The sequence below is a fragment of the Micromys minutus genome (genome assembly GCF_963924665.1).
Source record: "Micromys minutus genome assembly, chromosome: 17".
Taxonomy (NCBI): domain Eukaryota; kingdom Metazoa; phylum Chordata; class Mammalia; order Rodentia; family Muridae; genus Micromys; species Micromys minutus.
In genome coordinates, this window is record NC_137952.1 from 1,379,370 (window position 1) to 1,405,143 (window position 25,774).

The 25,774-nt window shown below is 50.2% G+C and overlaps 3 protein-coding genes across 8 annotated transcripts in view; 2 read left to right on the forward strand and 1 right to left on the reverse strand.

Annotated features, from left to right (window-relative positions):
* The first annotated feature begins 2,330 nt into the window (after window positions 1-2,330).
* PACSIN3 (protein kinase C and casein kinase substrate in neurons 3) lies at window positions 2,331-10,625 on the forward strand. 4 transcript variants are annotated; one of them, XM_080930812.1, is made up of 10 exons: window positions 2,331-2,437; window positions 6,449-6,539; window positions 6,683-6,839; window positions 7,403-7,638; window positions 7,736-7,891; window positions 8,899-9,074; window positions 9,176-9,296; window positions 9,398-9,534; window positions 9,745-9,866; window positions 10,132-10,625. In XM_080930812.1, exons 2-10 carry the CDS (start codon window positions 6,486-6,488, stop codon window positions 10,245-10,247), a joined length of 1,275 nt encoding a protein of 424 aa, XP_080786938.1. In that variant the 5' UTR covers window positions 2,331-2,437; window positions 6,449-6,485; the 3' UTR covers window positions 10,248-10,625. The 4 variants fall into 4 exon arrangements, with proteins under 4 accessions (XP_080786938.1, XP_080786939.1, XP_080786937.1 ...); XM_080930813.1 differs by lacking the exon at window positions 2,331-2,437 and adding an exon at window positions 2,877-3,014; XM_080930811.1 differs by lacking the exon at window positions 2,331-2,437 and adding an exon at window positions 5,432-5,654.
* Window positions 10,626-11,151: 526 nt separating this feature from the next.
* Window positions 11,152-22,483, forward strand: ARFGAP2 (ARF GTPase activating protein 2). Of its 2 annotated transcripts, XM_080931747.1 has the most exons (17): window positions 11,152-11,342; window positions 11,508-11,626; window positions 12,095-12,167; window positions 12,881-13,012; window positions 13,094-13,174; window positions 13,760-13,841; window positions 14,044-14,100; window positions 14,647-14,688; window positions 15,037-15,089; window positions 15,530-15,666; window positions 15,755-15,886; window positions 19,208-19,336; window positions 19,419-19,553; window positions 20,411-20,537; window positions 20,651-20,744; window positions 20,853-20,971; window positions 21,364-22,483. In XM_080931747.1, the coding sequence occupies exons 1-17, from the start codon at window positions 11,271-11,273 to the stop codon at window positions 21,382-21,384; spliced, it is 1,605 nt and encodes a 534-aa protein (XP_080787873.1). In that variant the 5' UTR covers window positions 11,152-11,270; the 3' UTR covers window positions 21,385-22,483. The 2 variants fall into 2 exon arrangements, with proteins under 2 accessions (XP_080787873.1, XP_080787874.1); XM_080931748.1 differs by lacking the exon at window positions 14,647-14,688.
* Window positions 22,432-25,774, reverse strand: part of CSTPP1 (centriolar satellite-associated tubulin polyglutamylase complex regulator 1) — a 147,130-nt gene continuing 143,787 nt past the window's right edge. Inside the window, exons 8-9 of one of the 2 annotated variants that reach the window (XM_080931750.1) lie at window positions 24,706-24,769; window positions 22,432-22,686 (exon numbers count right to left, since the gene is read on the reverse strand). In XM_080931750.1, coding sequence (XP_080787876.1) covers window positions 22,527-22,686; window positions 24,706-24,769 — 224 coding nt within the window. In that variant the 3' untranslated portion in view covers window positions 22,432-22,526. Of the gene's footprint in view, window positions 22,687-23,938; window positions 24,466-24,705; window positions 24,770-25,774 lie in introns of those variants that run through there. The other variant, XM_080931749.1, reaches the window with a different exon arrangement.

Sequence of the window (25,774 nt, forward strand, 5' to 3'; positions counted from 1 at the left end):
CCTGACTATACTAACCGAAAAGGTTCTGCCCTGAGCAAATTCCTGTGCTTGGAAGACCCTTGTGCTCTGTAACCTGCTTTGCATTTCCTCTCTGGTACCCAAACCAGTCTGATGTATTTCCTCTCCAGATGGTGTTCTGCACTTTTCTTTCCACTTAATAGCGTCTTGCAGATCTTCATATATGTGTGTATCTCAGGCTGGGGTGGAGCTTAGGAGCAGAGCATTTACGTAGCAGAAACAGGGCTCTGAGTTTGAACTTTCAGCACTGCAAATAAAATGTTTGATTATAAAATATGTTTCCTCTGTTCTGGAATTGTAATCGATAGCTTTCTCTCTTCAGCAATGACGGGCATTGATATCTCACTTTCTAGGATTTTGAATAGTGCTATATGCGAACATCTTGGCACATCTGTCTGTACCTGTACACATTTGTCTGTGGTAGACCGATCCCAAGAAGTAGACTTGCTGGGTCACAGACTCACAGAACAAGACCTCTGGGGACCGGCACACCTACTGCTCCCGCCTAGAACACCTCTCTCCATGACTAACTCCTATTCATCAAGCCCAACCAAGTGTCATGCTTTTGTGGAAGGTGGTCCTTCCTGTCTCAGTTTACTTATGGGACTGCCCCTCCACATCCTCCATTATTGTATAGACACAGGGCTTTCTAAATATATTCCCAAAACCTGGGATAGGGTTTAGCATGAAGCAAAATTCCAAATGTTTTCTCGGGCGAATAAACAAACAAATGAGGGCTCAGTGACTAGGACATTCCGGAAATTCAAGGTGAGGCTGAGTGTCCTGGAAGTTGACTGCAGATCACCCTGCCACCTGGCACTCAGAGCCAAGTGGCTTCTTGCTGGGTGTCTGTCTTTGGCCCTCTGGGCCTGGGCATCTCATCTTGAACTGATGGGGTTGAGGGATGACACAGTTGAAGCACTGTATAATTAAGAGGTCTGTTCATAGGACATAGAAATCTGAGCCCCTGGGGGAGTAGGAGCTGGGTGATGGGATTCTGAGCAAATGTCTGTTTCCTTTCACCTACAGCTCAAAATGTTCTGTCCTTTGCCCCCTCCCAGTACCTTAGGGACAATTAAGATCAGCTGCAACATTTCTGCTTTCCAATTCCAGATCTGAACCCAAGGGAAGCCAGATGTTTTCCACTTCACATCCTCTTCTCCCTGTGGTCTGATGAACAGCCTTGTTTCCTGATCCTCTATATCCTGACTTCCCCACATCCCTGAGCCTGGCTGCCAACTTTAGTTTTAATTAGGTTTTAATAGGCTGCTTCTGTAATTAATTTCATTCCTGTATTTTCACACTTTCTGTCTAGGTGTCTAAATGCCCCCAGGGGCTAAGTGAGATGGTAACCGATTCCAAACAGTGCAAAGCACCACGGCTGTGATTAGGCATTTCCCAAGCCCCTCTTATTCTCAGTTGTTTAACAATCATTAATTAACTGGGCACACGGCCCAGTGGTAGGGTTACCTGTCAAGTTTTATAGAGGCAAGAAACAGATAAAAAGATTTGCTCAAGCCTTGAGAGAGTGGGTGTAGAAATTGGTTTCAGAAACCACATCCTCAGGTTTCTAATCTCCGAGATTTGCTACACGCGTGCAGCCAGAGTCCTCAGGCCACGGGTGACGCGCGTCTTTGTGACAGCACACACAAGCAACTAAAGGAGACAGTTTCACTCTCCTAAGTTACCGTTATCCTCAGCAGCCCCTCTTCCCCTTTTTTGAGTGGACTCTACTTAGCAAAGAACTCGTCAGTGATTCCTTCTAGATTTAGAAACAACACGATTTTGCTATTTTTGAAACTGTCTCTTAAAAATCCGCGGGCGCACGTACTCAAACTTCTAAGGGGGTGGAGGGGGCTGGGTTGGAAATGTGCGGGCTGCAAAGGGAGCTGCTAGGCTGGTTGCTTCCCAGAGCGCACACGGTCCCCTAGGGGGCGGTCCCTTGGGCTCTCCAACCCGGAGCGAACTGTGACTCCAGGACCCCAGCGCATCAGAGGCCTGGGACCCCGCTGGCTGGCGTTCCCTCTTGTCTTTCGGGTCGGGCACCGCTGCTGGGTCACCCGGCTCAGGAGAGCCGGAGGGGCGGGGAAGCCGAGCAGGTGGCGATTAGGTCAGCCTCAGAACATTCTTGGACCGCTCCAGTGGATATAAATAACAGACCCACGGCTCTGAAATCCCGAGGGGTTGGGGGTGGGGCAATGAAGAAGGGATCTATTTAGGGTGGGGTGGCATCGTGACGATTCGGAAAAAGCCTACAATTGGACTAGGAGGTGAAACCAAGAGATTTAAAGATGAATCGAGGTACAAAATCTGAAACCGTGAACATAGAGGAGGACTTCGTGTTTTTTGTCCCACTCCCACTGCTTGTTTGTCTCAGGTCTGGGAATGCGCGTTAGAGCTGCAACCAGAGCTGCTCTAGGTAGGCATGGCTTTTCTAGGCTCGCTTCTGCCGGACCAGAGATCTTGGGCAAACCGTTGGAAAGAATCTCTAAGTCTCATTTACGTCACTGAGTCGTAATGTTTGCAAGGAGTGGGTGGTTGTGAGCCTGTCTCCCCGTAGCTAACTTCTAAGAAGGTGCTCTCAGAAAAATAAATAAATAAAATAAAATGCAGCATTGTTCCCGAATTCCACCCCAATGATTAGTGTGCAAATTCCCGCTCAGTCCCAGCAGCCCCGCCAGGCTCTGGAAAGGTCGCGACAAAGCTCAAATCTAGCTCTCTGGTAGCGGCTCCTGCTTTCTCTGCACGGGGGAGCAGATCCTATGGCTCGGATCCCGAGCCACCTGGCGCAGTGATGCCTGCAGTCCCCGCCGCGGGGATGCTGTCGGTGGGGTTGGGACGGCGGCACTGCAGAGAGGGCGGGCCCGAGGGCCGGGCTTCCCGGGGGAGGGCCCGAAGCGCTCCAGGAGGCGGTGGCCGGGACCCGGGAGTGGTACGACTCCCGACCGAGCGTGGCCAGATCCCCCTAACCCACTGAGGGCCCCTGAGAGGACACGGTGAGTGCTTTGGAGGGGATGCTGGGGGACACGGCGGCGGCGCGGCGGCTCTAGCTCGCTCTCTGGTCCTTCAGAAGTTGGCAATGGGACGGACTCCCGCGCGGGAGACCCCGGCCATTGGCTGCCACTGAGCGCAAGGCCGTCTCTCATCTCCTACGCTAATTAGGTGTTTCTTTAGGCCAGCCAGGGGAAATGGAGCGTCCATGCTGGAGGAGTAAATTATCTCTCGAGGCCCCTAGAGGGTCCCAAACTGCTCTCCTCGCGCCCGTTCTGAAGCCCTTGAAGGGGCCTCTGCAAAAAGTCCCCCCCCCGCCCCTTCGCGCCACCATCTGTATGGCTAACCCTAGTAGGCAGTGCCCCTTCCCCGCTGCAGTAACCAGCTGGCCCCACCTTCCCACCAAGACCAAGTTCAACAAGTTTGTCCAAGAAGTCCTAGAGCCTCCATGTCTAGGCCTGGCTATGCCTATCCGTGTAGCTGGCTCCACCAGCTTGGAGTTGTTCAACACCGAGCCTTCTGGGATCCGGAGGTGGTTTGTCGGGTGGCGCTGTCTATAAGGGTGGAGGCCCAAGACCGGCAGCCCCTGGGTTCTGTGATTTGGTGTGGAGGCTCGAGGTTAGGAGTGCGTCATCAGTGAGCAGGCACCTCAGCCGGCAGGTCGGGTTTCCAAAAGTGCCCCTTTGTTATGCCCCTCCCTGGCTCTGCCTCCTCCCCCTTTCTTTGAGCCACCCCCTCCCCCAGCCTTCCAAAAGACTGTGGCCCTCTCTGGATCTCCTGCACCTCCAAATCCGAGGTCTACAGGCTGTCTGAGAGAGGCTGCTGAGGAAGCCCTTGGGTGCAGCCTGTGACTCAGGACACAGGACTGGGTTGGGAAGGGTGGCTTTGCTCTCTTCCAAGGCCTAGGTCCCCAGCTACTGGAAAAGGGTGGGGGCTGGCTTCTGTGTAAGAGAGGAACGAGGCAGAAGCCCTTAGAGCTCAGGTGGGGAGAGTGGGCTCTGTCCTGAAACCCAGAACTCCCAGGTCAGCACTAGCGGCTGAGAAGAGACCCCGTCAATGCCCCAGAAGCCTTCTCTGACAGGCTAGGTGGAAGGCCTGGGCTGGAAAGAGTTTAACTACCTGTTCTTGCTCTCTGAGCTCTTACTGTGTTAGGATGTGTTTATTCAGATGTGGGTCTCTACTTATGTCAGGAGGTACAAGATGCCAGTCCTCCTCAACAGGGACCAAGGTGCCGGGTCCACCCCCATAGCTGGATGAAGCTGGGGTGCCGGGCCTGGCTGTGCCTGGGGCTCCAGCCCGTGTTTGTTCTGAGGCCGGAGGGAGCTGTGCCAGCAGTATGCACACAGCCTGCTCTGTTCTGGGGCCAGGGAGAAGGACCGGGTTGGGGGCAGCTCTCCTGGGAGCAGGGAGACTGGAGTAGACAGGGGCCCCCAGGTCCTGGATAGTTCACTGGGGCAACTCCAAAGACCCAACGATTTATAATTACTGCTCTTCCCCCTCCCTGCTCCCCATCTGGCCGGTAAGCCATTCTGGACAAGCGAGCTGACTCAAGAGGAAACAAGGTGGAGAACTAAACAAGGTGGCAGTTGGGGGGCAGTTTGCTTTGTGTCATTGCCTGTAGGCTAATTGGGTCCCAGGGAGAGGTCAGTCTCCCTCCTTCCAGCAGAGGTAAGAAGTCAGCTTAGACCAGGCTTTTCTGAGGGTTGTTGTAGCTAGCAGCTTTTTCTGGCCTTCAGATGGGATGGGACACACTCTTTCCTTTTTGGTGCTGATGATGGACCTAACCTCTGGTCTCAAGTATGTCCTATCTCTGAGCTATGCCTCCAGTCCCTTGTTTTCTGATTTAATTGTTACCAATTCTGGTGCCCCGGGGATAACATGAATGGAAAGTGCAGAAGTCTGTCAATGACTTTGGACAGATCCAGTCACAACCTATGGAATGCATAGAGGGGACACAAGGCTGTGGAAGCCCTGAGAAGGGCAGAGTGAAGTTCGGAGCTTTGAGAGTGGCTGGGGGTTCACCAGTTTAAAGAGCACTGTGTCACACTGTGTCAGAGTCCTGCCTCGGTTCCTGCAATCTCATACCCTTGTCCTCTTAACCAAACTGTCCCTTAGGCCTTGGGCTATCTCAGGGAAGAAAACAATTTCCTTCTATGGACTAAGAGTCAGTTGGTACTAGGGAAAGCTGAGCCCTTGCCTGGAGGCAGGAGGCTGCACGTCACTGTGTCCTCTAGTGTCCAGGAAGCAACGGGGGGGGGGGGGGGGGGAGACACTTTGGGGGTAAAATTTCATTTTGTTGTCCTCCACAGCTCTTTGACTATGTGGTTTGCTGGCAGTTCATGATGCCCACCCTGGGCTTTTTTTTTTTTTAAACGTTTCTACCCTTTTATTTTTTAAAAATATTTATTTATTTTATGTAGACACACCAGAAGTGGGCATCAGATCACATTGTAGATGGTAGATGGTTGTGAGCCACCAGGTGGTTGCTGGGATTTGAACTCAGAACTTCTGGAAAAGCATCCAGTGCTCTTAACCACTGAGCCATCTCTCCAGCCCCACCCTGGGCTTTTTGAAGGAAGAATGGAATTGTTATCTCAGGACCTTTGAGACACTTCTGGATGCTGTGCCGTGGTGGCCAGGGGCAGGCAAGTGTCTCCTTATGAATGATGGATCTTTCAAGTGTTTCCTGTTCGTTGCTTAGTTTTATCAGCCATAGCATGGATGTTAACTAGGTAGAGGGATTTCCACCTAGGAGTGAGCTGAGGCTCCCTTAGGACAGTAAAACACAGGTGTCTTCCTGGTCATGAGAGGGCCCAGGCCTTCTGGCTCTCTTTCTACTCTGCTCAGCATGGGCAGTTGCTGAGGCTGTCACAGGGAACTTCCTCACTCAGACTGCTTTGCTCATGGGGTCGCCTTGTCATCCAAGGGGCTTAGTTAGGCAAGAGGTCTCTTCTCATGTAAGTAGGAGTGGGGGCTTTCTGCCCATCACCCACCCCTGCTTGTCACCTAATCCCTTGCTGGATTGAGTGACCGGTCTGGCATTCTCAGCTTGGAATCTGGCACTTCTGACAGCAGTTGCTATATTGGGGTACTGGGCACCGCCCTGGACACTGGAGGTTCCTACTCTTTACTCCCTTCTGTGTTCTTGTTAACATCAAGACAGAGTCATAGTGACAACTTGGAGACTCGGATCTGGGTCTTTGAAGTGATCTGGAGACCCCAGGTATGTAGAGAATGGACTGAGATGGGTAGATCCAGAGAGAGAAGGGAACTTGGGAGCTGCCATCTTTGCCTCTCTCATGGCTCCTCCTGAGGACTTCTAGCCTTTTGTTGCCTGGTCATTCTGCTCGTTCCTTGGGTGGTGGGGATGGCAGAGAAACAAACTTTGGACTATTAGGCCTTTTCTTACCTTTCTGCTTAATTTACCTGCCGTCCACAGCACCACATCTGCCACCATTCCGTGCTGCGGGGATACCATGGCTCCCGAAGAGGACGCTGGAGGGGAAGTCCTAGGGGGCAGTTTCTGGGAGGTAAGCAGCTGGGGCTGGGTTTGGAGTGCCAGTAAACTGTCCCTTTCTTTCTGGGCTCAGCCACCTGTCCAGGGGAGTAGCCTAGCTGTCAGCCTCAGCTGGAAAGGGAGACTATATCACGCCATCTCTTCTCTGTGCTCCAGGCTGGTAACTACAGACGGACGGTGCAGAGGGTTGAGGATGGGCACAGGCTGTGTGGGGACCTGGTCAGCTGCTTCCAAGAGCGTGCCCGCATTGAGAAGGCCTATGCCCAGCAGCTGGCTGACTGGGCCCGCAAGTGGAGGGGTGCCGTTGAGAAGGGTGAGCCAGTATACAGGTCTACCAAAGGCCTCACAGGTTGTGAGGGTGGAACCCTCAGGACCCCCAGAACAGCTTCTTGAGGTTTTGTGGGTAGTGGGAATGGAATTTAAGACCTCAAGCATGCCTGGAGAGAGGGGTCTATATTTCTACTCTACCCGTTTTCTAGAACAGAAATGAAGGGCAGAGAAGGGACTTGCCTGAAGTCACAGCTAGAAAAAGCTAAGCGTGAATTGCAGGTCTTTTCTCTGAGTAAAAGATCCCAGGTATACAGAGCTTGGCTTTACTCTGCTTTGGACAAGTTAACCTGACTTCTCTAGGTTTAGTTTTTGTCTGTTCCATGTTGGCAATGGCAGTGTCCCCATGGTAGTAGTGAAGACAAGGATTCGTGAGATTGTTCCTTTCAGGGCAGAGTAGGAAATCCTAGTGCAGCACTTGACGTTGCTGTTCAGCTTGGTACCCAAACTCCTGTCATGCCCGGTCTGGCACCAGAGCAGGATGCAGGGAGAGGGGAAGGTTGTATTTAAGACAGCAACCCCACCTGGCCCAAGCTCGTCCCTCTGCAGGCCCACAGTACGGCACGCTGGAGAAGGCTTGGCACGCCTTCTTCACTGCAGCTGAGCGGCTGAGCGAGCTGCACTTGGAGGTGAGGGAGAAGTTGCACGGTCCTGACAGCGAGCGAGTGCGGACCTGGCAGCGCGGGGCTTTCCATCGGCCAGTGCTGGGAGGCTTTCGGGAAAGCCGGGCTGCCGAGGATGGTTTCCGGAAGGCCCAGAAGCCCTGGCTAAAGAGGCTGAAGGAGGTGAGACCAGGAGCAGTGCTTACTGGAGGCAGGCACCTTCCAGGTCTGCGCAGGAACAGGGTGTGATTTCATTCTGAGCTGTTCTCGTGCTTGTTAGGTTGAGGCCTCTAAGAAGAGCTACCACACAGCCCGCAAGGAGGAGAAGACAGCCCAGACCCGGGAGAGCCATGCGAAGGCAGACAGCTCCGTGTCCCAGGAGCAGCTTCGAAAATTACAGGAGCGGGTGGGACGCTGCACCAAGGAGGCAGAGAAGGTACAGTCCCTTGGCAAAGCTTCCTGGATGCCTTTTCAGACCTCAGGCCCTTCTCGCTCTAATCCCCAATGCCTCCCTTCTTAGTTATTTAAAACTGGAACTTGGGCTAGGTGTTGGGGTTCACGCTTGAATATCAGCACGCAGAAAGCAGAGGCAGGTGGATTTCTATAAGTTCAAGACCAGCCTGATCTACATAGAAGCTAGTCCTGTCTACATGGACTTCCAAGCCAACAAAGGCTACTGTAGTGAGACGCTGTCTCAACAAACAAAGAAACAACAAAGAGGAGGAACTTGTGCCTGGGAAGACAGCTTAGTAAAGTGCTGGGTGTGAAGGTTAAAAGCCAGGTAAGGCAGCAGGAGTGGTAAAGCGGAGTTATCAGAAAGGGTGTGTGTTGGGAATGGGCGGGACAGGCGGATCCCTGACCTGGTGACCAGCTTGTCTAAGGGCTGTGAGGGACTGAGGAAGGCACCCATACTGACATTCTCCCTCCACCACACACAAGTGCACACATGTACAGAGAGACATGAGAAAATACAATGTTTTACCCAGAAGAGAAATGGGATTTTGAAGAATGGCATTTTTCTTTTTTAAACCCAAGAGAGTAATGGCTGGATTTCAGGCAGTTGGGGACTTAGTTACCTGGAATGGTCTCTCATACTGCATACTCTGTCCCCTGCCCCGAGTGCCCTTCTCTCTAGCAGTTCATCCTCCCAGGGGTGTCATTTCTATAACACCTCCTCCAGGAAGTCTACTTTGATTTATCTCACCTTATCACCTAGATTGACTCTGTCTTGTGCTCCATCCAGATTCTTACAGGTATTTATTTGTGTGTCACTTCTCTTACTAGGCTGCTTCTGTCAGTCCCCGAGGGTAGGAAGTGAGTTTCAGGTCAAACTGCCCCCGGTGGTTAGCTTCAGGTCTAGCCTGTGGCTATGCTCAGCGAATACAGGTTCAGGCCTGAGGGGAAGGCAGTCTGTCCTCACCACCTCCCTTCTCTCTCACCCAGATGAAAACCCAGTATGAGCAGACCCTGGCAGAGCTGAATCGGTATACCCCACGCTACATGGAGGACATGGAGCAGGCTTTTGAGAGCTGCCAGGCTGCGGAGCGCCAGCGTCTTCTCTTCTTCAAGGATGTGTTGCTCACCTTGCATCAGCACCTTGACCTTTCCAGTAGTGACAAGTATGACAGGCTCAATGGAGAGAGGCTTCCCTTGACCTCCTCTGGGCTCTGGCCTTCCCTGTCTGACTGTGTGCCTCCCTGTCTGACTGTGTGCCTCCCAGGTTCCACGGACTCCATCGAGACCTGCAGCAGGGCATTGCGGCTGCCAGTGACGAGGAAGATCTGCGCTGGTGGCGTAGCACGCATGGGCCCGGCATGGCCATGAACTGGCCACAGTTTGAGGCAGGTGTTAAAGGCTGGGTGGGACGTGGGTTGGGCTCAGTGTGCGACCCCAAAGGATGGCAGTGTTTGCACTGAAGTCAGCAAAGGCGGTCTCTCCATAGGAATGGTCCTTAGACACACAGAGAGCCATCAGCCGGAAGGAGAAGGGTGGCCGGAGCCTGGATGAGGTTACTCTGACCAGCATTGTACCTACAAGAGATGGCACCGCACCTCCACCCCAGTCCCCATCATCCCCAGGGTGAGAGCTGGGACGCTGGTCAAAACAAATAAATAATCTCTTGCTTGTTCTGCCTCTTACTTCGTTCCCATCACATCACCCGAAGGCCATCTTGAGAGAGTTAATAAGGCCATTTCACAGAGGTTTAGCTTCCTGGTCCATTGTCTCTCGTAGTTTGTATAACAGCGCTCTTCACAGCACTGAGTTGTGCCCTTGTGTTTCCTTCTCTAGGAGTGGGCAGGATGAGGACTGGTCAGATGAGGAGAGTCCCCGGAAAATCGCCACTGGGGTGAGGGTACGGGCGCTTTATGACTACGCGGGCCAGGAAGCTGATGAGCTGAGCTTCCGAGCAGGTATGCTGGTCATGAAAGGTCACGTGTCTTCCCATTTCAGCCCGTCCTACCTTCTAAAGCAGGGCTGTAGAAAAGGAAAGCCAGACACTCCCTTCTCACAGGGTGCTCAGACAGTTGCTTCCCTGGAGTCTGAGGCTGGGTGGCTTTTCCTGGCTGTGTCTTATCCTGGTCGGAGTTGGGTACCCTCTAGTTTGTAGGTCCATGGCCTAGGTTTGAGACCAGTGAAGCCAGTGCCGTTGGCAGTGACCAATTTGTCTTTCTTCAGGGGAAGAGCTACTGAAGATGAGTGAGGAGGATGAGCAGGGCTGGTGCCAGGGCCAGCTGCAGAGTGGCCGCACTGGTCTGTACCCCGCCAATTATGTAGAATGTGTGGGTGCCTGAGTGTCCTGACAGCCCGCTCTCCAACCTGGGCCAGCACTCAGCGCTTCCTGGACTGTTGGACCTGAAGGCCCTGAACCATATGCTGCTGTCCCTCTGGTCCCACAGGAGGAAGTCTTAGGGCCCATGAAGGGAAGGTGGTCTGTGTTTAGAAAGAGTTTTAGGCTGAGAGCAGGATGGGAGATTGGAGTGACAGAGGGTTGAGAGGGGCCTGAGCCTCCCAGGGAGCATTTGGGTCATCTCAGGAGTAGGGGATCCAGTTCCTAAACTGCTTAGGAGTTCCTGGGGTGAGGTTGGGAAGACTGTGGTTTGGGGCTAGCAGCACCCTCTTTTGTGACTTGTTGTAGTGTGTATTAAATTTGATCAAGAATAAAAACCCCATCAAGTGTTGTGAGCATCTTTTGATACCCCACTCTTGCTGGTGGAAGGCATGGGGGAGGCCCATGGACGCGCCGTGTGTCATGGAACTGGGATTGGGCAGGTAGTTGCCTCCTGGTATCTGTGTTATCTGAACTGGAAGGGACTTTCGTGTGCCAGCCTCTGCTCCAGGCCAGTTGCTGGATTGTGAGCTGAGCTGGAGCTCTGTCAATGACTTCCCGGTGACACTTGGAGCACTTGGGGAATTGTTAATCATTACTCGTCCATCAGTAACTCATCACAGAGTCTGTTGCCATGGATATCGGCCTGTCGCCCAAAGCCAGTAGTCTAGCAGAGCAGTACGTAGGGTGCCGGAGTCCAGCAGGAACTCATGAGGAAGTTTGGGCCAACCCACGAGCCGTCGCCCGCTCCAGTTGCGGATTGGCTAGGCGGGCGCGGCGTTCCCTCTCGGGCCCATTGTGGAGCTCCCGCTGCTGACGTCATGTTTCAGTCCCGCCCGACGTTCACTGGCCCAGATCTGGTCGAATCACTCCGCTCGTGGGCGGGCTAGGGCCCTGTCGCGACCGGCGCGGTTAGCCAGCTTTCGCCGCCGAGGATTGGCCCGCGCCGGGACCTGTCGGTCGCGGTTGTGTCTGGGAAGGAGAGAAAATGGCGGCGGACCCGAGCAAGACCGAAATCCAGACTCTTTTTAAGAGGCTTCGCGCAATTCCCACCAACAAGGTACTTGAGCGGGAGGGGCATGGGTCCTGACACCGGCGGGGAAGACGTCTCCTGTCTCCAAGGGTCTGAGAGAGGGCGGGGACAGAAGTTGGAGGCTTTCTGTGGTTTTAGCTCCTGGTCTCGACTTTGGGCCCTAACCATTCACTCGCCGCCCTTTTCACTTAGGCCTGTTTCGATTGTGGCGCCAAGAGTCCTAGTTGGGCCAGCATCACATATGGTGTGTTTTTGTGTATCGACTGCTCTGGAGTCCATCGCTCCTTGGGTGTCCATCTCAGCTTCATCAGGTAGGTTAGGTTCTGTGTGAGGGCGCTGCGCCTCCACAGGGGCAAGAACGCCGGGACTTGGGAGTTCTGGTAGCCTATACAGCGGGGTTGGAGGGGTGGGTGGGATCCACCTCTGTAGGCGTCTCTCACGGTTAACAACATACTCAGCATAAGTTTGGGAGAGAAGTTATTGCAGAAAGATTAGCCCAATAGGTTTCCAGTGCGATTTTGACCACTCTTAGAGAAGAGCCAACCCGTGCCTGCATTTCTGGGAAGTCGACCTCCTTTTGAAAAATAATTAGTACCCTTTGGATTAGGTGAAGAGCAATGATTTCAATACAGGGAAGAGAGGAGGAAATAGGACAGTGAGCGATGAATGGTTGGTTCCTGGACACCCACAGGAGCCTGAGGCCAAATGACAGGTTTGGTTTTGATAGGGAAGCATGTTTTGGTATCAGCGGGTAGGTGACACTCAGTCCTTGTACACAGGTCCACAGAGTTGGATTCAAACTGGAGCTGGTTGCAGCTGAGGTGTATGCAGGTCGGCGGGAATGCCAATGCGGTAACTTTCCTTTACCTTCCTCCACCCCTACCCTTCTGCCTGGGTACTTTTCTTAGACTTCTTAGAAGTGAGTTTGGCTTTTCTGTTCAGAGAGGTTGCAGCTCTGGAACATGCCACACACTGTTTTCTAAATTCAGAAAAATTTAAATGGCTTTTTTCAAAGAGGTTTACTTAAGTACAAACTGAGCTAGACACGTGCTCTGGGGATGGGGCAGCTCAATGTAGTTTTGTCTCCAAAGTCTTTGGGGTTTTATGGGCTCCTGGAGGAAGGGCAGCTGGAGTAAGAAGTACATACATTCTCCCTGGTCTCACAGGGAGGGGATGGCATGATATTTTGGATTTTGTTTTTTGAGGAATTTTGGAGGAGGGAAGAGTGAGGTCAGTTAGTGAATGAAGGTGTTTACTGAGCAAACCTGGTAACCTGAGTTCAGTTCAGAACCCATGTAAAGGTGGAAGGAGAGAACCAACTCGATGGAGTTGTCCTCTGACCTCTGCACACATGCTGTAGTGCACATATAATAAAAATGAAGGGTTCTGTTGCTGTTCCTGTCTTGTTTTGAAAAGGAATTTTGGAGGACCTTTATCTCTATGAAAATCTATTGCATCATCCTGTATAAATAATAACCCAATTGTTTAGTAAAGTGTCTTCTATGGTGTGAATACAGTTCTCTTTGGTGAGAGTATCTGCACATATTTTTCTCTTTGCTCTCCAGACTGCTTTTTTCCGCCAACATGGATGTATGGCCAATGATGCTAACACCAAATATAACAGCCGAGCTGCCCAGATGTACCGGGAGAAGATCCGGCAGTTAGGGAGTGCTGCTCTGGCTAGGCATGGCACTGATGTGAGTGCTGGCTCTTGGGCTAGGGTGTTGGGATAAGAGATGTTAGCAGTCCTGAGCTCCATAGTGTCTCCTCCTTTTCAGCTTTGGATAGACAATATGAACAGTGCCCCTGGTCACTCTCCTGAGAAGAAAGACTCTGATTTCTTTACAGAACATACTCAGGTGAGTACTACAGGGATATTTCCTCATAAATGCTTGACTTATCAAGGCCATGTATACCCTTTTGTGATCATAACATAAATTCTTGTGTTTAGGTACAACATCTCAGAGAATGTTTGTAGCTCAGAATTGGTAATTATTGCTTGCTTTTTTTAAAAAAAAATAATGTACATGAATAACACTGTAGCTGTCTTCAGACACACCGGGAGAGGGCATCAGATCTCATTACGGATGGTCGTGAGCCACCATGTGGTTGCTGGGATTTGAACTCTTACACACTGAGCCTCTCTCCAGCCCAAAATGTAGTTACTTAATAGGGCCTATACATAGTTGAACCTGTTGTACCTGTGAGCAACCTTGGATTTGTGCCTGGTGCATGGTCAGAGTTGTTAGTGCTTTGTCAGGGGAGTGCGCTGGGCTGTAAGTTGAAGATGCTGTTTTCCTACATTTTTCTTCCACGGTAACTGGTGAATATAATTGCTAGTCTCCAGTCTCGTCTTCCAGCTGGGAGCAGTGCCTTCTATCCACAGGTAGCTTTGGATTTTTAGGGAGCTCACTGAGACCTCTGTGATTTGGCTTCCTTTTTAGGCCCCTGCTTGGGATACAGCAGCCACTGAACCTTCAGGAACCCAGCAACCAGCCCTACCTTCAGAGAGCAGTAGTCTGGCACGTGAGTTCAGCCCCGATCTCAACCAAGTGCCTGGGCCTGAGTACATGAATTGGACACTTGGCCAGGGACATAGAAGTTCGGAGAATGTTTCACTTTAGTTCTTGGAGGAAGGGGTGGACATACATCTTTTAATGGCAAGCCAAGGAAAGCCAATGACTCCTTTCTTACCACCTCCTGTAACTCCTGTCACTTGTGTCCACAGAACCTGAACATGGCCCTAACACTGATCTGCTTGGAACCTCACCCCAAGCCTCTCTGGGTATGATAGCTGGCAGGTGTGGGGGGCTGGGAGAAAGTGGGCCTCAAGTATTTGTTCCAGATCTCTGCTGCCTACTCATGTGACCTAACCTTGGGACACTGAGCAACTGATCCCTCTTGGGTGGCTATTGGAATTGAAGTTCTGACTACTGACCTCAGCCTTTGAGATGACAAGCCTGGATGGCTGTCATTTTGAGTGTGGGGGTAGATCTAGCCAAAGGATGGGAGGCTGGAGTGGGACTGGTGTCAGGACTGGCCGGTTTTATCTGTTTCATGGTGTGGGGATAGCTTTGAGCTACCTAGCTCATGGCTAGAGGCAATGCTGTCCTTTCAAAGTTCATCCTTTTCCCACTCTTTCATGACCTTCAGACTTGGTTATGGTAAACAATTTCTTTGCTGACCTTGATTTGTTCTGTTGACTCTTGGGGGTTGGGGCAGAAAGCCAGTGACTATCCAGTTGATTCTGTGAGAAGGCCGTCTTTGAAACAGGCTTTACATAGGCTTCTGGGGCAGGCCCTTGTTAGCCGTGCATCTGTTTCTCCTCCAGAGTCCATGTGTCTGTCAGCCAAAGGGCCCTCTTCTACCAGAGGTAACCAGGGGTTTGGGAAGCCTGTCCCCTGCTTGCCAGCTCCCTGCTCTAGCAGCTGAGGCTGTTGAGCAGCTCCCCTGCCTAACAACTGTCACTTTGGTTGGGTACTTTGCCTTTGGTGCCTCGGGTATAGGCTCTTACTGCAACTTTTTGAGCATCAGCAAGCTCCCCTAACCTGTCTGTCTTTGGCTTGAACAGTCTTGATTGGAACTGGTGATTGCAGTTTTGCCTTCCCATCTGAAGGAATTCATTTTACATGCTCTAGTTCTGAAGCTACTTGGTGTGGACTGAACCACATTCTCTGACCTTCCTTTGTCCTAGCTCATGCTCACCTTCTTCCTCACACAGAACTGAAAAGCTCCATTATTGGCAAGAAGAAGCCAGCAGCAGCTAAGAAAGGGGTAGGTGGGATGAGGGATGAGGCAATATCATAGGGTGGTTGCAAGTTGGACTTGGGCCCCTTTTATTCTTCCTACATATTGGCAAAGTTACTAAACTTGTCTGAACCTTGTCTGAGACAGTGATATAAAGATACTCATCTTAAGAGTACTCCTGGACAGTAAGCAAGATCAAGCACATCTAGTACTTAGAGAGAGAGCTTGGCACATAGCAGGCCCCAGTCAGCATTCATTGTTGTCCTCATTGCTGAGACTATGTGGTGGTTGTGGCAAGTTCCTCATCACCAGTTCTAGCAGAACACTGTTGTCTTAGAATGCTCACTGGACCCTAAGAAGGAGAAACCCCACCCCCCCTATTGTGGGTGTGACTACAGTGACCACACTGGGGAGGGAGCTGAGGAGACTGGCTGGCCAGATCCCACATCACATGGTTTTCTCTTCAGCTGGGTGCCAAGAAAGGCCTGGGAGCTCAGAAGGTGAGCAACCAGAGCTTTACTGAGATTGAGCGACAGGCCCAGGTGGCAGAGAAGCTCCGAGAGCAGCAGGCAGCTGATGCCAAGAAGCAGGCAGAAGAGTCCATGTGCGTGATTGCTGTGGTGCCCTTGGCTTGTGTGGGGGTTGGTGGCAGGTGGTATGGGTGGCAGCCTCTGAGTGTTCATTCCCTCTAGGGTTGCCTCCATGCGTCTGGCCTACCAGGAACTCCAGATTGATCGGAAGAAGGAGGAGAAAAAGCTACAGAACCTTGAAGGAAAGAAGCGAGAGCAGGCTGAAAGGCTGGGCATGGGCTTGGTGTCCCGAAGGTGAGGCTTGGGCCCTGGTATGTTAGAAAAATGCCATTGTTTTTCTGGGAGTCAGAACAGGCTCTACAGCAAGTCAGTTCTTTTTTTCCCCAAGACCTGAGAACCTTAGGGATTTTTGCTTTTTTAGTCCTTGTTCACCAAATGCCATTCATCCTTCCAGAAACTATAATACCTCAAACCGTCCCATACTTCACACGCCTCTGGGTTGGGAAGTCCTGTGTGTGTATGCGTGAGTGTGGGTATGTGGCCACCACTGCCTAGCTTCGAGTCTGTTGTCCCAGAACTACTTGGATTGTGTTCTGTGCTTTGCTTAACAAAAGCAGAGATGCTATCTGGAGCATTTTGAGTTAATATTTAGAGATTTCAGTAATAGTGGTTTTGTTTTTTTTAGGATAGTTTTAGTGTCTAGTCTGTCTAGGGTGGCCTCAAACTCCAAGAACTTCTTTTGCCTTTACCTTCCAATTGCTGGAATTAAAGATAGATTTTTTTTTTTTATCAATTAAAAATTAAAATATCTGGGGCCTGGGGGTGTAGCTTGGTTGGTAGTGTGTTTGTTTTGCATGCATGAAGCTCTGAGTTCAATTCTTGGTACTGTATAAAACTAGTGTGTTGGTGTAAGTCTGTAATCTCAGCACTCTGGAGGCAGAAAGATCAGAGGTTCAAGGTCATTCTTAGCTAAATAGCAACTTTGAGGCTAGCCTGGGCTAAAACGTATCTGCGAGGAGTGGTGGCATACACCAGTGATCCTAGCACGTGGAAAGTGCATGTGGTAGAATCAGGAGTTGAGAGTGATCTTGGCTACATAGGAATCCAAAATCAGACTAGGTTCTGGGAGACTCTGTCTCAAAAGAGAAATGATAGTGGTGATGATGATGAAGAAGAAGAAAAAGAATTTCTACTGGTGCCATTGACAAGGTCTTGGCTGCAATTAGCCTGTGCCATGGCTCTTGTTAAGAGGCATGGGCTCACTATGAGAAATGTCTTAATAGTCCTGAGTAGGAGCCTTGTTACCTCTGTACAGATGAGGAAGCAGATGCTGAGCAGCTGAGCAGCTTCCTCAAAGCTCTAAACCTAGCAATTGGCAAATGAGTTGACATTTTAATTTTAAATTCATTTGTAGTTTTGTTTGTTTGTCTTTTTAACACTATGTAGCCCTGGCTGTCCTAGACTCACTTTGTAAACCATGTTGGCTTCTAAACTCAGAGATCTGCCTAGTGCTGGGATTAAAGGCGTACCACTGTACCGTCCAAGGCAAGTCTGATTGTTGTAATTTAATCTTTCAGAACATGTACTTGGTATTATCTTATTCCCTTTCAGTGTATGCTGCTAGTGTAAGCACTGGTGTTACTAGTGAAGTGCAGGAGTGCATGAATGTCTGTGTTCATGTGTGATGTAAGTGTGTGTGGGTTTTGGTTGCTGGCTGTTTCTTATTTGTGTTCTAAGCTGGTTTCCAAATTACTATATAGCTGAGGCAGCCCCTGACATTCTGATCCTTCTGTCTCTGCTTCTAATGTTCTCCTGTATCAGGGGTTTTGTTTATTTTTTAAAAAATTGTATGTAAGGGTTTCTTGGGGTTTTTGTTGTTTTGTTTTAAATTTTTATTGGATATATTTTATTTACATTTCAAATGTTATGCCTTTTCCTAGTTTCCCCTCCATAAACCCCATATCCCATCCCTTGCCCTGCTTCTATGTGGGTGCTCCCCCACACAGTAAGGGTTTTTGTAAAAATTATTACATTTAATTGTGTGTGTGTGTGTGTGTGTGTGTGTGTGTGTGTGTGTGTGTGTGAGAGAGAGAGAGAGAGAGAGAGAGAGAGAGAGAGAGAGTGTGTGTATGTGTGTTGTGTGTGTGTTAGATGTCAGGGCAAGTTATGGGAATCTTTTCACGGTCTGGGCCCCAGTGCTAAACTCAGGCCACAGCACTTACCTATTGAGCACTCTAAGCAACATTTACTAAATCATTTACTAAGTCTTTTAAAATTAGATTCTTCTTTACTTATTTTTTTATTTGTATGTATATATGGGACCTACATGTCTTCTGGCACACATGTGGAGGTCAGAGAATACCTTGTTAGAGGCATATCTCCTCTGCCATATCCTAGGGAGTGATCCATGGTTTTCTTATTTTTATTTTGTTGTTAGTTTGAGACAGGGTCTCATTAATCCTGGCTGGCCTTAAAGTAGCTACATAGCCAAGGATGACTTACGGTCAGAGAATACTGGGTCCCCTGGGTCTGGAGTTAGAGATAGTTGTGAGCTGCATGTGGGTTCTAGGAATTAAACATTGGTCCTCTGGGAAAGTGGCCAGTGACCTCTTAGCCTTCTCTCTAGCTCCTGTGGTTTGTTTTCTTTTCTTTTTTTACAGTGTAACAGAATCTCTTATTAAATCTAGTCTACCTTATATAAAATCCAGTTGTAAAATACTTATTATTTGGGAGTTTTCAGTTTGGAGTCTAGTGGTGAGTTTGTGTGAGGGGCGAGGCATTAGCTATGCTGCTGCTCATTCTGGGGGCACTGGCAGATCCAGGTGCAGGACCAGACCTGTGCTAGGGGATGCCCTTTTCATTTTCTCTTTAAAGATTTATTTATGTATATGAGTACATGGTCACTGTCTTCAGACTCACCAGAAGAGGGCATCAGATCCAATTACAGATGGTTGTGAGCCACCATGTGGCTGCTGGGAATTGAACTCAGGACCTCTGGAAGAGCAGTCGGTGCTCTTAACCACTGAGCCACCTCTCCAGCCTCCTCTTTTCAAGAGATGAATGATTAAGGACTCACCGTGATCCTACGAGGATCAGCTGGTGTTTCTGCACTCTGTGTTGTGCATGTTACATCTGTCAGAATCCCAGGAAGGACAGAGTCTGTGCTGTAGTGAGGTTCTAAGTAAAGGTGGAGTTGGAGCTGGGCATGGTGGCTCATGTCTGTAATCCCACCACTGAAGCTAAAGGAGGAGGATCTGGGTCACATAGACAGTCAGTCTCCTTAGAAAATGCAAATCAAAAACTGAAGAGGGAGGAATGGAGACTGAGCACTCATTCTGTGGTGTACATTACTAAGATAACAACCAATAGCCACTGTCTAGAGAAAAGCCTTTTTCGAGAACAAAAGCTGGTATGTTATCATTTCTGAGTGTGTCCCACGTCATTGCACACAGTTCAGAGCACAGTTCTCTGCCTGGCCTGGCCTGGTGCAATGCACAGATAGTGAGCTACACTGTGGGTGGTGATTGGGGAAACAGACTCATCAGCCTGACTGCTGCTCTTGGTCCGTGAACAGTTGATGCTCACCAGCCTTTGCCTGCTGTGCTTTCTCCACAGCTCCATTTCCCACTCTGTGCTGTCTGAGATGCAGATGGTCGAGCAGGAAACCCCGCTGAGTGCAAAATCTTCCCGTTCACAGCTTGACTTGTTTGATGATGTTGGAACATTCGCTTCTGGACCCCCAAAGTAAGGCAACTGCTGGGGCGCAGACCTGGCTGTTTTGTTCCTTGCAGGTTTCTCTGAGCTGCTCTGCTTGCTGTCTCTGCAGGTACAAGGATAATCCCTTTTCCCTGGGAGACACTTTTGGTTCCCGCTGGGATTCAGATGCAGCCTGGGGTATGGACCGTGTAGAAGAGAAGGAGCCTGAAGTTACCATCTCCAGCATCCGACCTATTTCAGAAAGGTAGTGTGGGTAGGCAGTGCTGTCTGCAAAATTTGATGCAGTGATGAAAATGTCTGATAGTTGCACTAGTTGTGTGGCTGCTGAGCTAGTGCAACTGAGGAACTGAATTTTTAATGTAACTCTAGTGAATGTAAATTGCCACATAGAGTTAGTGATACCATTCATCAGACAGGCGGAAAGCTTTTAGCTTGGGATCTGTTTTGTGGTGGGAGGAGCCTGATTTTTCTGCTTCAGTTATGATGTCCCTTCCAAAGGCTGTATGCTTCTGGTTTTGAATGACTGCAGTATTCCAGGGATCAAATAAATGTTTTCTACCTGGTAGGCCCCTTTTTTAAAATCTCACTCCATCTTACTACGAACAATGCTGTTACTATACACTATCCGTTTGTAAAATAGGACATAAGTAATAACTTGACTGGATTGTTGGAAGGACAGTTGTAACCCCAGCCTAGAGCCTGTGCATCATCAGTGAGGCGGCGCAGCCCTCCTGTCCACATCAGCACGGTTCTGAGACAGTGGCCATGGCACTGAACAGACGCGAACCACAAGGACAGCAGCAGTGATGACCTGCTTTCTGCATCTTAGTGAGACTACAGTTAGCCTAAGCCCTCACTCAGAGCCATCCTCTACTCTGTCTAGTGTAGGCACTTGAGGCTCTTTGTGCCATGGCTTCAGTGAAGGAAAGGGAGAGGACTTCTTGGCGTTCTCTTGGAGGGTACTCACTAGGGGACTGAATCCTAGAGTCACAGACTAGACATGATAAGCCATGGCCAGAAAACTATGGATCCAGTTTTTGGTCTCTGAATTTACTTTCCTTGGTGGCAATGAGAAGGGACAGAGAGATGTTCTTCCCACAGAACTACAAGTCGGAGGGAAGTGGAGAGTCGGAGCTCAGGTCTTGAGTCCAGTGAAGCACGTCAGAAGTTTGCAGGAGCCAAAGCCATCTCATCTGACATGTTCTTTGGTCGAGAGGTGGATTCTGAGGTTAGTGACATTGTCTACTAGAAACTTTAGCATTAGGCTACCCTAATTTGGCATAAATCAGTTCTTTATCACTGGCCAAAGATTACCCAGACTTTGTCTTTTCTCCAACACAGTATGAAGCCAGGTCTCGGTTACAGCAGCTTTCGGGCAGCAGTGCCATCAGCTCTTCAGACCTTTTTGGGGACATGGATGGAGCTCATGGAGGAGGTAGGACCTTGGTGTTGTCACAGGCACCAAATGAGCACAGCTGGAGTGCCCTGTTACTGGGAAGGGCTTCTTGCAGAGCTCTTGATCACCCTTCCCTTAATTTTACAGGAACTGTATCTCTGGGTAATGTACTTCCTACAGCTGACATTGCCCAGTTTAAGCAGGGTGTCAAGTCTGTGGCTGGCAAGATGGCTGTGCTGGCCAATGGTGTGATGAACTCTTTACAGGTGAGGCTGGGCTCCTGGACCTGGGAAGAATTGTAAAGAGGTTTGCCTTCTACTGTCGATACTGCTGAGTAGCCATGGGCAGCTCTAGAGAGAGTGCATTGAGTTTTCTCTGCAGGAGAGTTACTTTCCAGCCATTTTGGGCTAAGCCTCTCCCTAGGGTGATAATGTGTCTGCACTAGTTTGACTAAGCTACTTCTGCTGCTCTCTCTTTCCTCCCAGGTTCTGTCAGGCAGGACTTCCCTTTTCATTAGTATCCAGCTGATTTTCACCCCAGCTTCCAACATGGGGGTCCCAGCCTTGTCCCCCTGTGGGTGTGCTGGGGAGGCACTGTGTGTACTGTGAGCTCCTGCAGATTAGAGATTCTGACTTTGTGTTTTATTCTCCTCACCCAGGATCGCTATGGCTCCTACTAATCCAGGCTCCGTGGCTCAGGCCTCTGGTGGTGACCTCAAGAACCCCCCGATTCCCAGGCCAGAGATGCCTGTCTTGTGGATCCAGGGATTTGTTGACTTTGTGTGTGTGGTGTGTGAGTTGGATGACTTGGGGGATCTTGGCGAGGGGAATGGTCAGCGTCAGCCCTTGTCCTCAGCCTGTGCATCGAGTCCTTGTCCTTATCTCTCACGCTCCCTCTTTGCTAGTGTCCTTCCTTAGTCCTGCCCCAAAGCTGCTGCTGCTTGGCCTGCTGCACTGGGAGTGAGGGAGGAGTCCGTCAGGATGGCTTGATGGGTCTAGTTTTTCCTAAGACTTTGCAGGCTCTAGGATCCTTGTAGGTGGTATGGGGGCTTGAGCCTCCATCTTCTGGAGACGGGAGGCCTAGCAAGAGTTGTGTTATATCGGCCCTCAGGGAGTTCTGGGTTTACCACTGCTGTTCTGTCAGTGGCCTCTTTTGAGTTCCAGGGAAGGATGGGTTAAGAGAAGGACCCTCGTAGCTCACTAGGATCTAAAACTTTTGCTTGGTACCTGGAGGTTTTATTTGGGATCAGCCTGGAGGCCTGAGCAATCCTCCGTTGTCACAGCTGTCCCTTGGAGGCTGACTTCTGCCTAGATGTTTGAGAGGCTTTATCTACAATTACTATGGGTAACAGCACCTCTGTCTATGCTTGAGATCCTTTCTTTGTGTCCTGCTTGGCCCCATGGTGAGTCTCATATGTGAGTCCTGCCTGGATGCTGTGAACCTGCGATTAGCTGAGGAAGCTGAGACTGAGCGAAGTCCCTGGAGCCCAGCTTTTATCTTCTACATCATCCTGGGCTTAGGGGTCCTGGACAGCACCCTAACCAGTGAGAGCTTGAGGACTTGCAGGCTCCATACACTGTTGTCCTTGGTGCCATCTCACCCTGCCACGCTGGCAGCCTGGGCCCAGCCTCTGCCTGTGGATTGCAGGTTGGGCTCCCAAACAGCACACACCACTCTTCCCTCATCCCTCCCCAGAGGGACATGACTTTCTTTCAGCACTGTTTGTATTGAAACAAAGTGGTGTCAAAATAAAGCCCCCATGGGGGCCCTGTGGGTCAGTGTCCTCTCCATCCTGCCTCCCTGCCCAGTGTGGCCCTTCGCTCACTCTCTGGGCTCCCACCGATATGGGTTGGGCGTCGGTGCCAAAGCTGAGGGCACTCTCTCCGGGGCCTCCAGCTTGTCTCTTCTCTGAAAGCCAAAGGCCCCAGGATCCTTGCCCCTTTGCTGCCGCGGGGTCCGGTACAGCCTCGACCTCACCACCCTGTTGCACGTGGAGGAAAGAGGTGGTGTTAGTTGGCCCTTTAGTTTGTCTGCAACCTCAGGGGTTCAACACCTCATCACAGGAGGCAGACAGGGACCTCTTTGTCAACGGAGTTCTGTTTTTGTAGACTGTCTCCATAGCCTAGACTGGCTTTGTACTTGAAACCTTCCTGTCTCCACCCTGGCTGCTAAAGGTACTAAAATACCTGGCTTGGAAAAGCATTTTAAAGATTCAGACTTTATACGACGTTGTGCCTGTGCGTGCGTGCGTGCGTGCGTGCGTGCGTGCGTGCGTGCGTGCGTGTGATATTTTGGAAGAGTTAGAGATGCTGTGTATCCTTACAGGGCCACTTTGTCCTTGGAACTCTTCAGCACTGTACAGCTGTAATCCACTCTGGGAAATGGGGGGTTAGAAAGGCAGGTGCAGGGAAGCCAAGTTCCAAGTAAGTTCCATTACCCTGGAATCATCTGGGGTGTCTAAAATACATGGTTTCTGCTTCCAACCCCAACTTGGTATATTAAGACTCCGGCTTGGTGACTGGCACTGTGTGTGACAATCTTCTCTGTGGTTCTGGTACACACCAGAATTTGAGGAACCTTTGAGGGCTCACTCAGATGCCTGTAGGTAGGTTTGGCAGCCACTTGCAATCATCTATTGGCAGGGAAGAATGCAGGAAAATTATGTGTCCAGTAAGTGGTGACTTTAGACCATTGCTTACCTGAAGCAGGCAGCCTGTTCTGCCATAACTCCTTAGTGAGTTTTATTGTGTGGAGATCTACCTCATTCAAAAAACATGAGGATCACCTCTGACCTTTCAAGTCTCTGCTCTAAAACCTTAGGCTTGCTTTGTGCAGATGTGCACCACTGCTCTAACCCAGGGCCTGGTCCTCACACACTCTAACAATTCTGGGAAAGGCTTGCAGCTCTAGTCCTTGTGGCAAGGGAGAGAGAACCTGACTGAACACAGATGTTTCTGAAGGCCGTATTCCGAACACATGCTTTAAATGGCTGTCCTCATCTGTAGGAGGGCCAGGTCCTCTGTCAGCTGAGGCAGGTCTCCATCCTGGAATGACCCATAGGTTCTACCTCCCATCCAGTCAGAAAACCACCCAAGTCACATTTTCCTTCTCCAGAGCCTACTGGCTTTAGACTCATTGCTTACCAGACACAAGGGACTTTATTCATTTCACAGATTTGACTATTTGATACAAACTTGAAGCAGATTTTGAAAGTGAAATTCTTGCTCATCCCCTCTTATTCCAGCAGAAGGCCAGTTGATACGTCTTCCCAGTGCATGCTCTCAGGAATCACCCTCCACCATGAAGGCCCTGTGTAACTAATTCATGTTTCCTGCTGTGAAAATTACCCTTACTAGGAGGATCGTGGACTGGCTGAGACAGTACTGTGCCTAAAGCATAAGCAGCCCTGCCAACAAAGACTAAGTTAAAGGATTTCTGGGATCATTGAACTGGGCTGGTCTTACTAAAGCTGTTGTTCACCATTCTCTCCAGCAGAGGGCGGCACAGTGATGCTGGAGAAGTCTAGTGAGGGCCGCAAAAGCAGGGTGGGAACAAGGTACAGGCCACAGATGGGACCCTTCAGATTCAGGTCTCAGACTCATCTGTCTCTTCAGTGGAGCCATCGCTCTCTGCATCCAATTTGCGGGAGCGATGGAGGGGTTTCCATGGGGAACCAACCCGGGGAGGGGTTCGGGAAGGCAGGCAGCTGGCCTCAGAAGTGGTAGTGATGGAGTTGACCAGGCCTGGGACCTGGACCAGCCTGAAGAAGGAAAGAAGCCCAGAGGGTGATGTGATGAGTCTCCTATTCAGAGATAGGACCTTTTCACTCGCTCGTAGGCTTTGATGGAGCCCCAAGGACTTACGGTACCTCTCCTCTCCTGGCCCCAAGCCTTTCCCTGAACAATATGGGGTGTTAACAGTGCTGTGTGGCCTACAGGGGCACAGCCACATCTGACACATTTGGTGTCCACAAGAGGGGGTCTTCCTACTTGACACTTACAGCCGTTCCAGCTCCTCATCCATGGCTGGGTCATGCATCAGATCTCCTTTGTCAGGCAAAGCTCCTGTAAGACAGGGATTTGAGGTAAAATCATGAAACAACATGAGGGCCCTTCAACCAGGCAGCAGACACTTTGCCCTTTGCCTTCATGTCTGACAGCAGCCTAGGAGATACCTACAGACAGGTGATCAATCCCCTTCCAAGATTGGATGTGGTTTGTGACCAGCACTAGGTGTTTAGTTTGAGGCCCCAGGTGCTGAGCTGGATGTTAATGGCCTAAGCTAACTCCAGAGGGTAGAAAACAGCCAATTGTATGTCCCCAAGTCAGGGGTACGTTGAGATGTTAAAACTGCAGTGTCTGGTGGGGAAGAGAGCAGCCTCATCCCGAGGTCTGATCCTAACATCTGTCTAGGTGGCTCTCCTTAGCCTTGAGGGCTTTTTGGTGACGCTGTTGGGAAGTGAAGAGTCCTGAGTGCTTCCCTAAAATTTTCTTTGGCTCTTTTTCAGATATTTTAGATACTTTAATTTCTTTTTTCTTTTACCTTTTTCCTTTTGGTAGCTGGGGATAAATAAATTGAAATTTGTTTGAGGGATTTAAAGTTGCAGAGAGGAAGATTGTCACCAGAAAACTGTTGAAAGAACAGGGTGTAATGGCAGTCAAGTCCCTAGACTGGACAGTCAGTGATGCTGGGCTTCAGAGACTCAAAAGTATCCAGCACCGATTCTTCTAGGAGGCATCAGGTCATTGGTCATTTTGTGGGGGTGTTTCAGAGATATCCCACAGTCTTCCACAGACTGAAACGGTATTTCCAAGTTCCTATTGCTAATACATGCTACCTTCTGTCACTGCTTACTCTACACACCAGCCATCAGTCAGTACAGAGAACATGGCACATGGCCACTTTTTATCTCCCTCAGAAGGCTCTTTCCTTTCCTGCCCCACCCCCATAGAGATCTGCCTTCCCCTACTGCCTGAGCAGAGGGGATGCGATCACAGGCTGTGGTCGTTGCTTGAAAGGGTCGGGCAGAGAAGTGGTCAGTTCTTGGATTGTGAAGTAACAGCTAGTGA

Bases quoted from the DNA above. Each gene is read 5' to 3' on its own strand.
- PACSIN3 (XM_080930812.1), top strand. From the start codon at position 6,486: ATGGCTCCCGAAGAGGACGCTGGAGGGGAAGTCCTAGGGGGCAGTTTC. The intron at 7,639-7,735 runs GTGAGACCAGGA...CGTGCTTGTTAG, and splicing joins GGCTAAAGAGGCTGAAGGAG to GTTGAGGCCTCTAAGAAGAG. The intron at 9,297-9,397 runs GCAGGTGTTAAA...GTCTCTCCATAG, and splicing joins TGAACTGGCCACAGTTTGAG to GAATGGTCCTTAGACACACA.
- ARFGAP2 (XM_080931747.1), top strand. From the start codon at position 11,271: ATGGCGGCGGACCCGAGCAAGACCGAAATCCAGACTCTTTTTAAGAGG. The intron at 12,168-12,880 runs GTAACTTTCCTT...TTTGCTCTCCAG, and splicing joins TCGGCGGGAATGCCAATGCG to ACTGCTTTTTTCCGCCAACA. The intron at 13,013-13,093 runs GTGAGTGCTGGC...CCTCCTTTTCAG, and splicing joins TGGCTAGGCATGGCACTGAT to CTTTGGATAGACAATATGAA.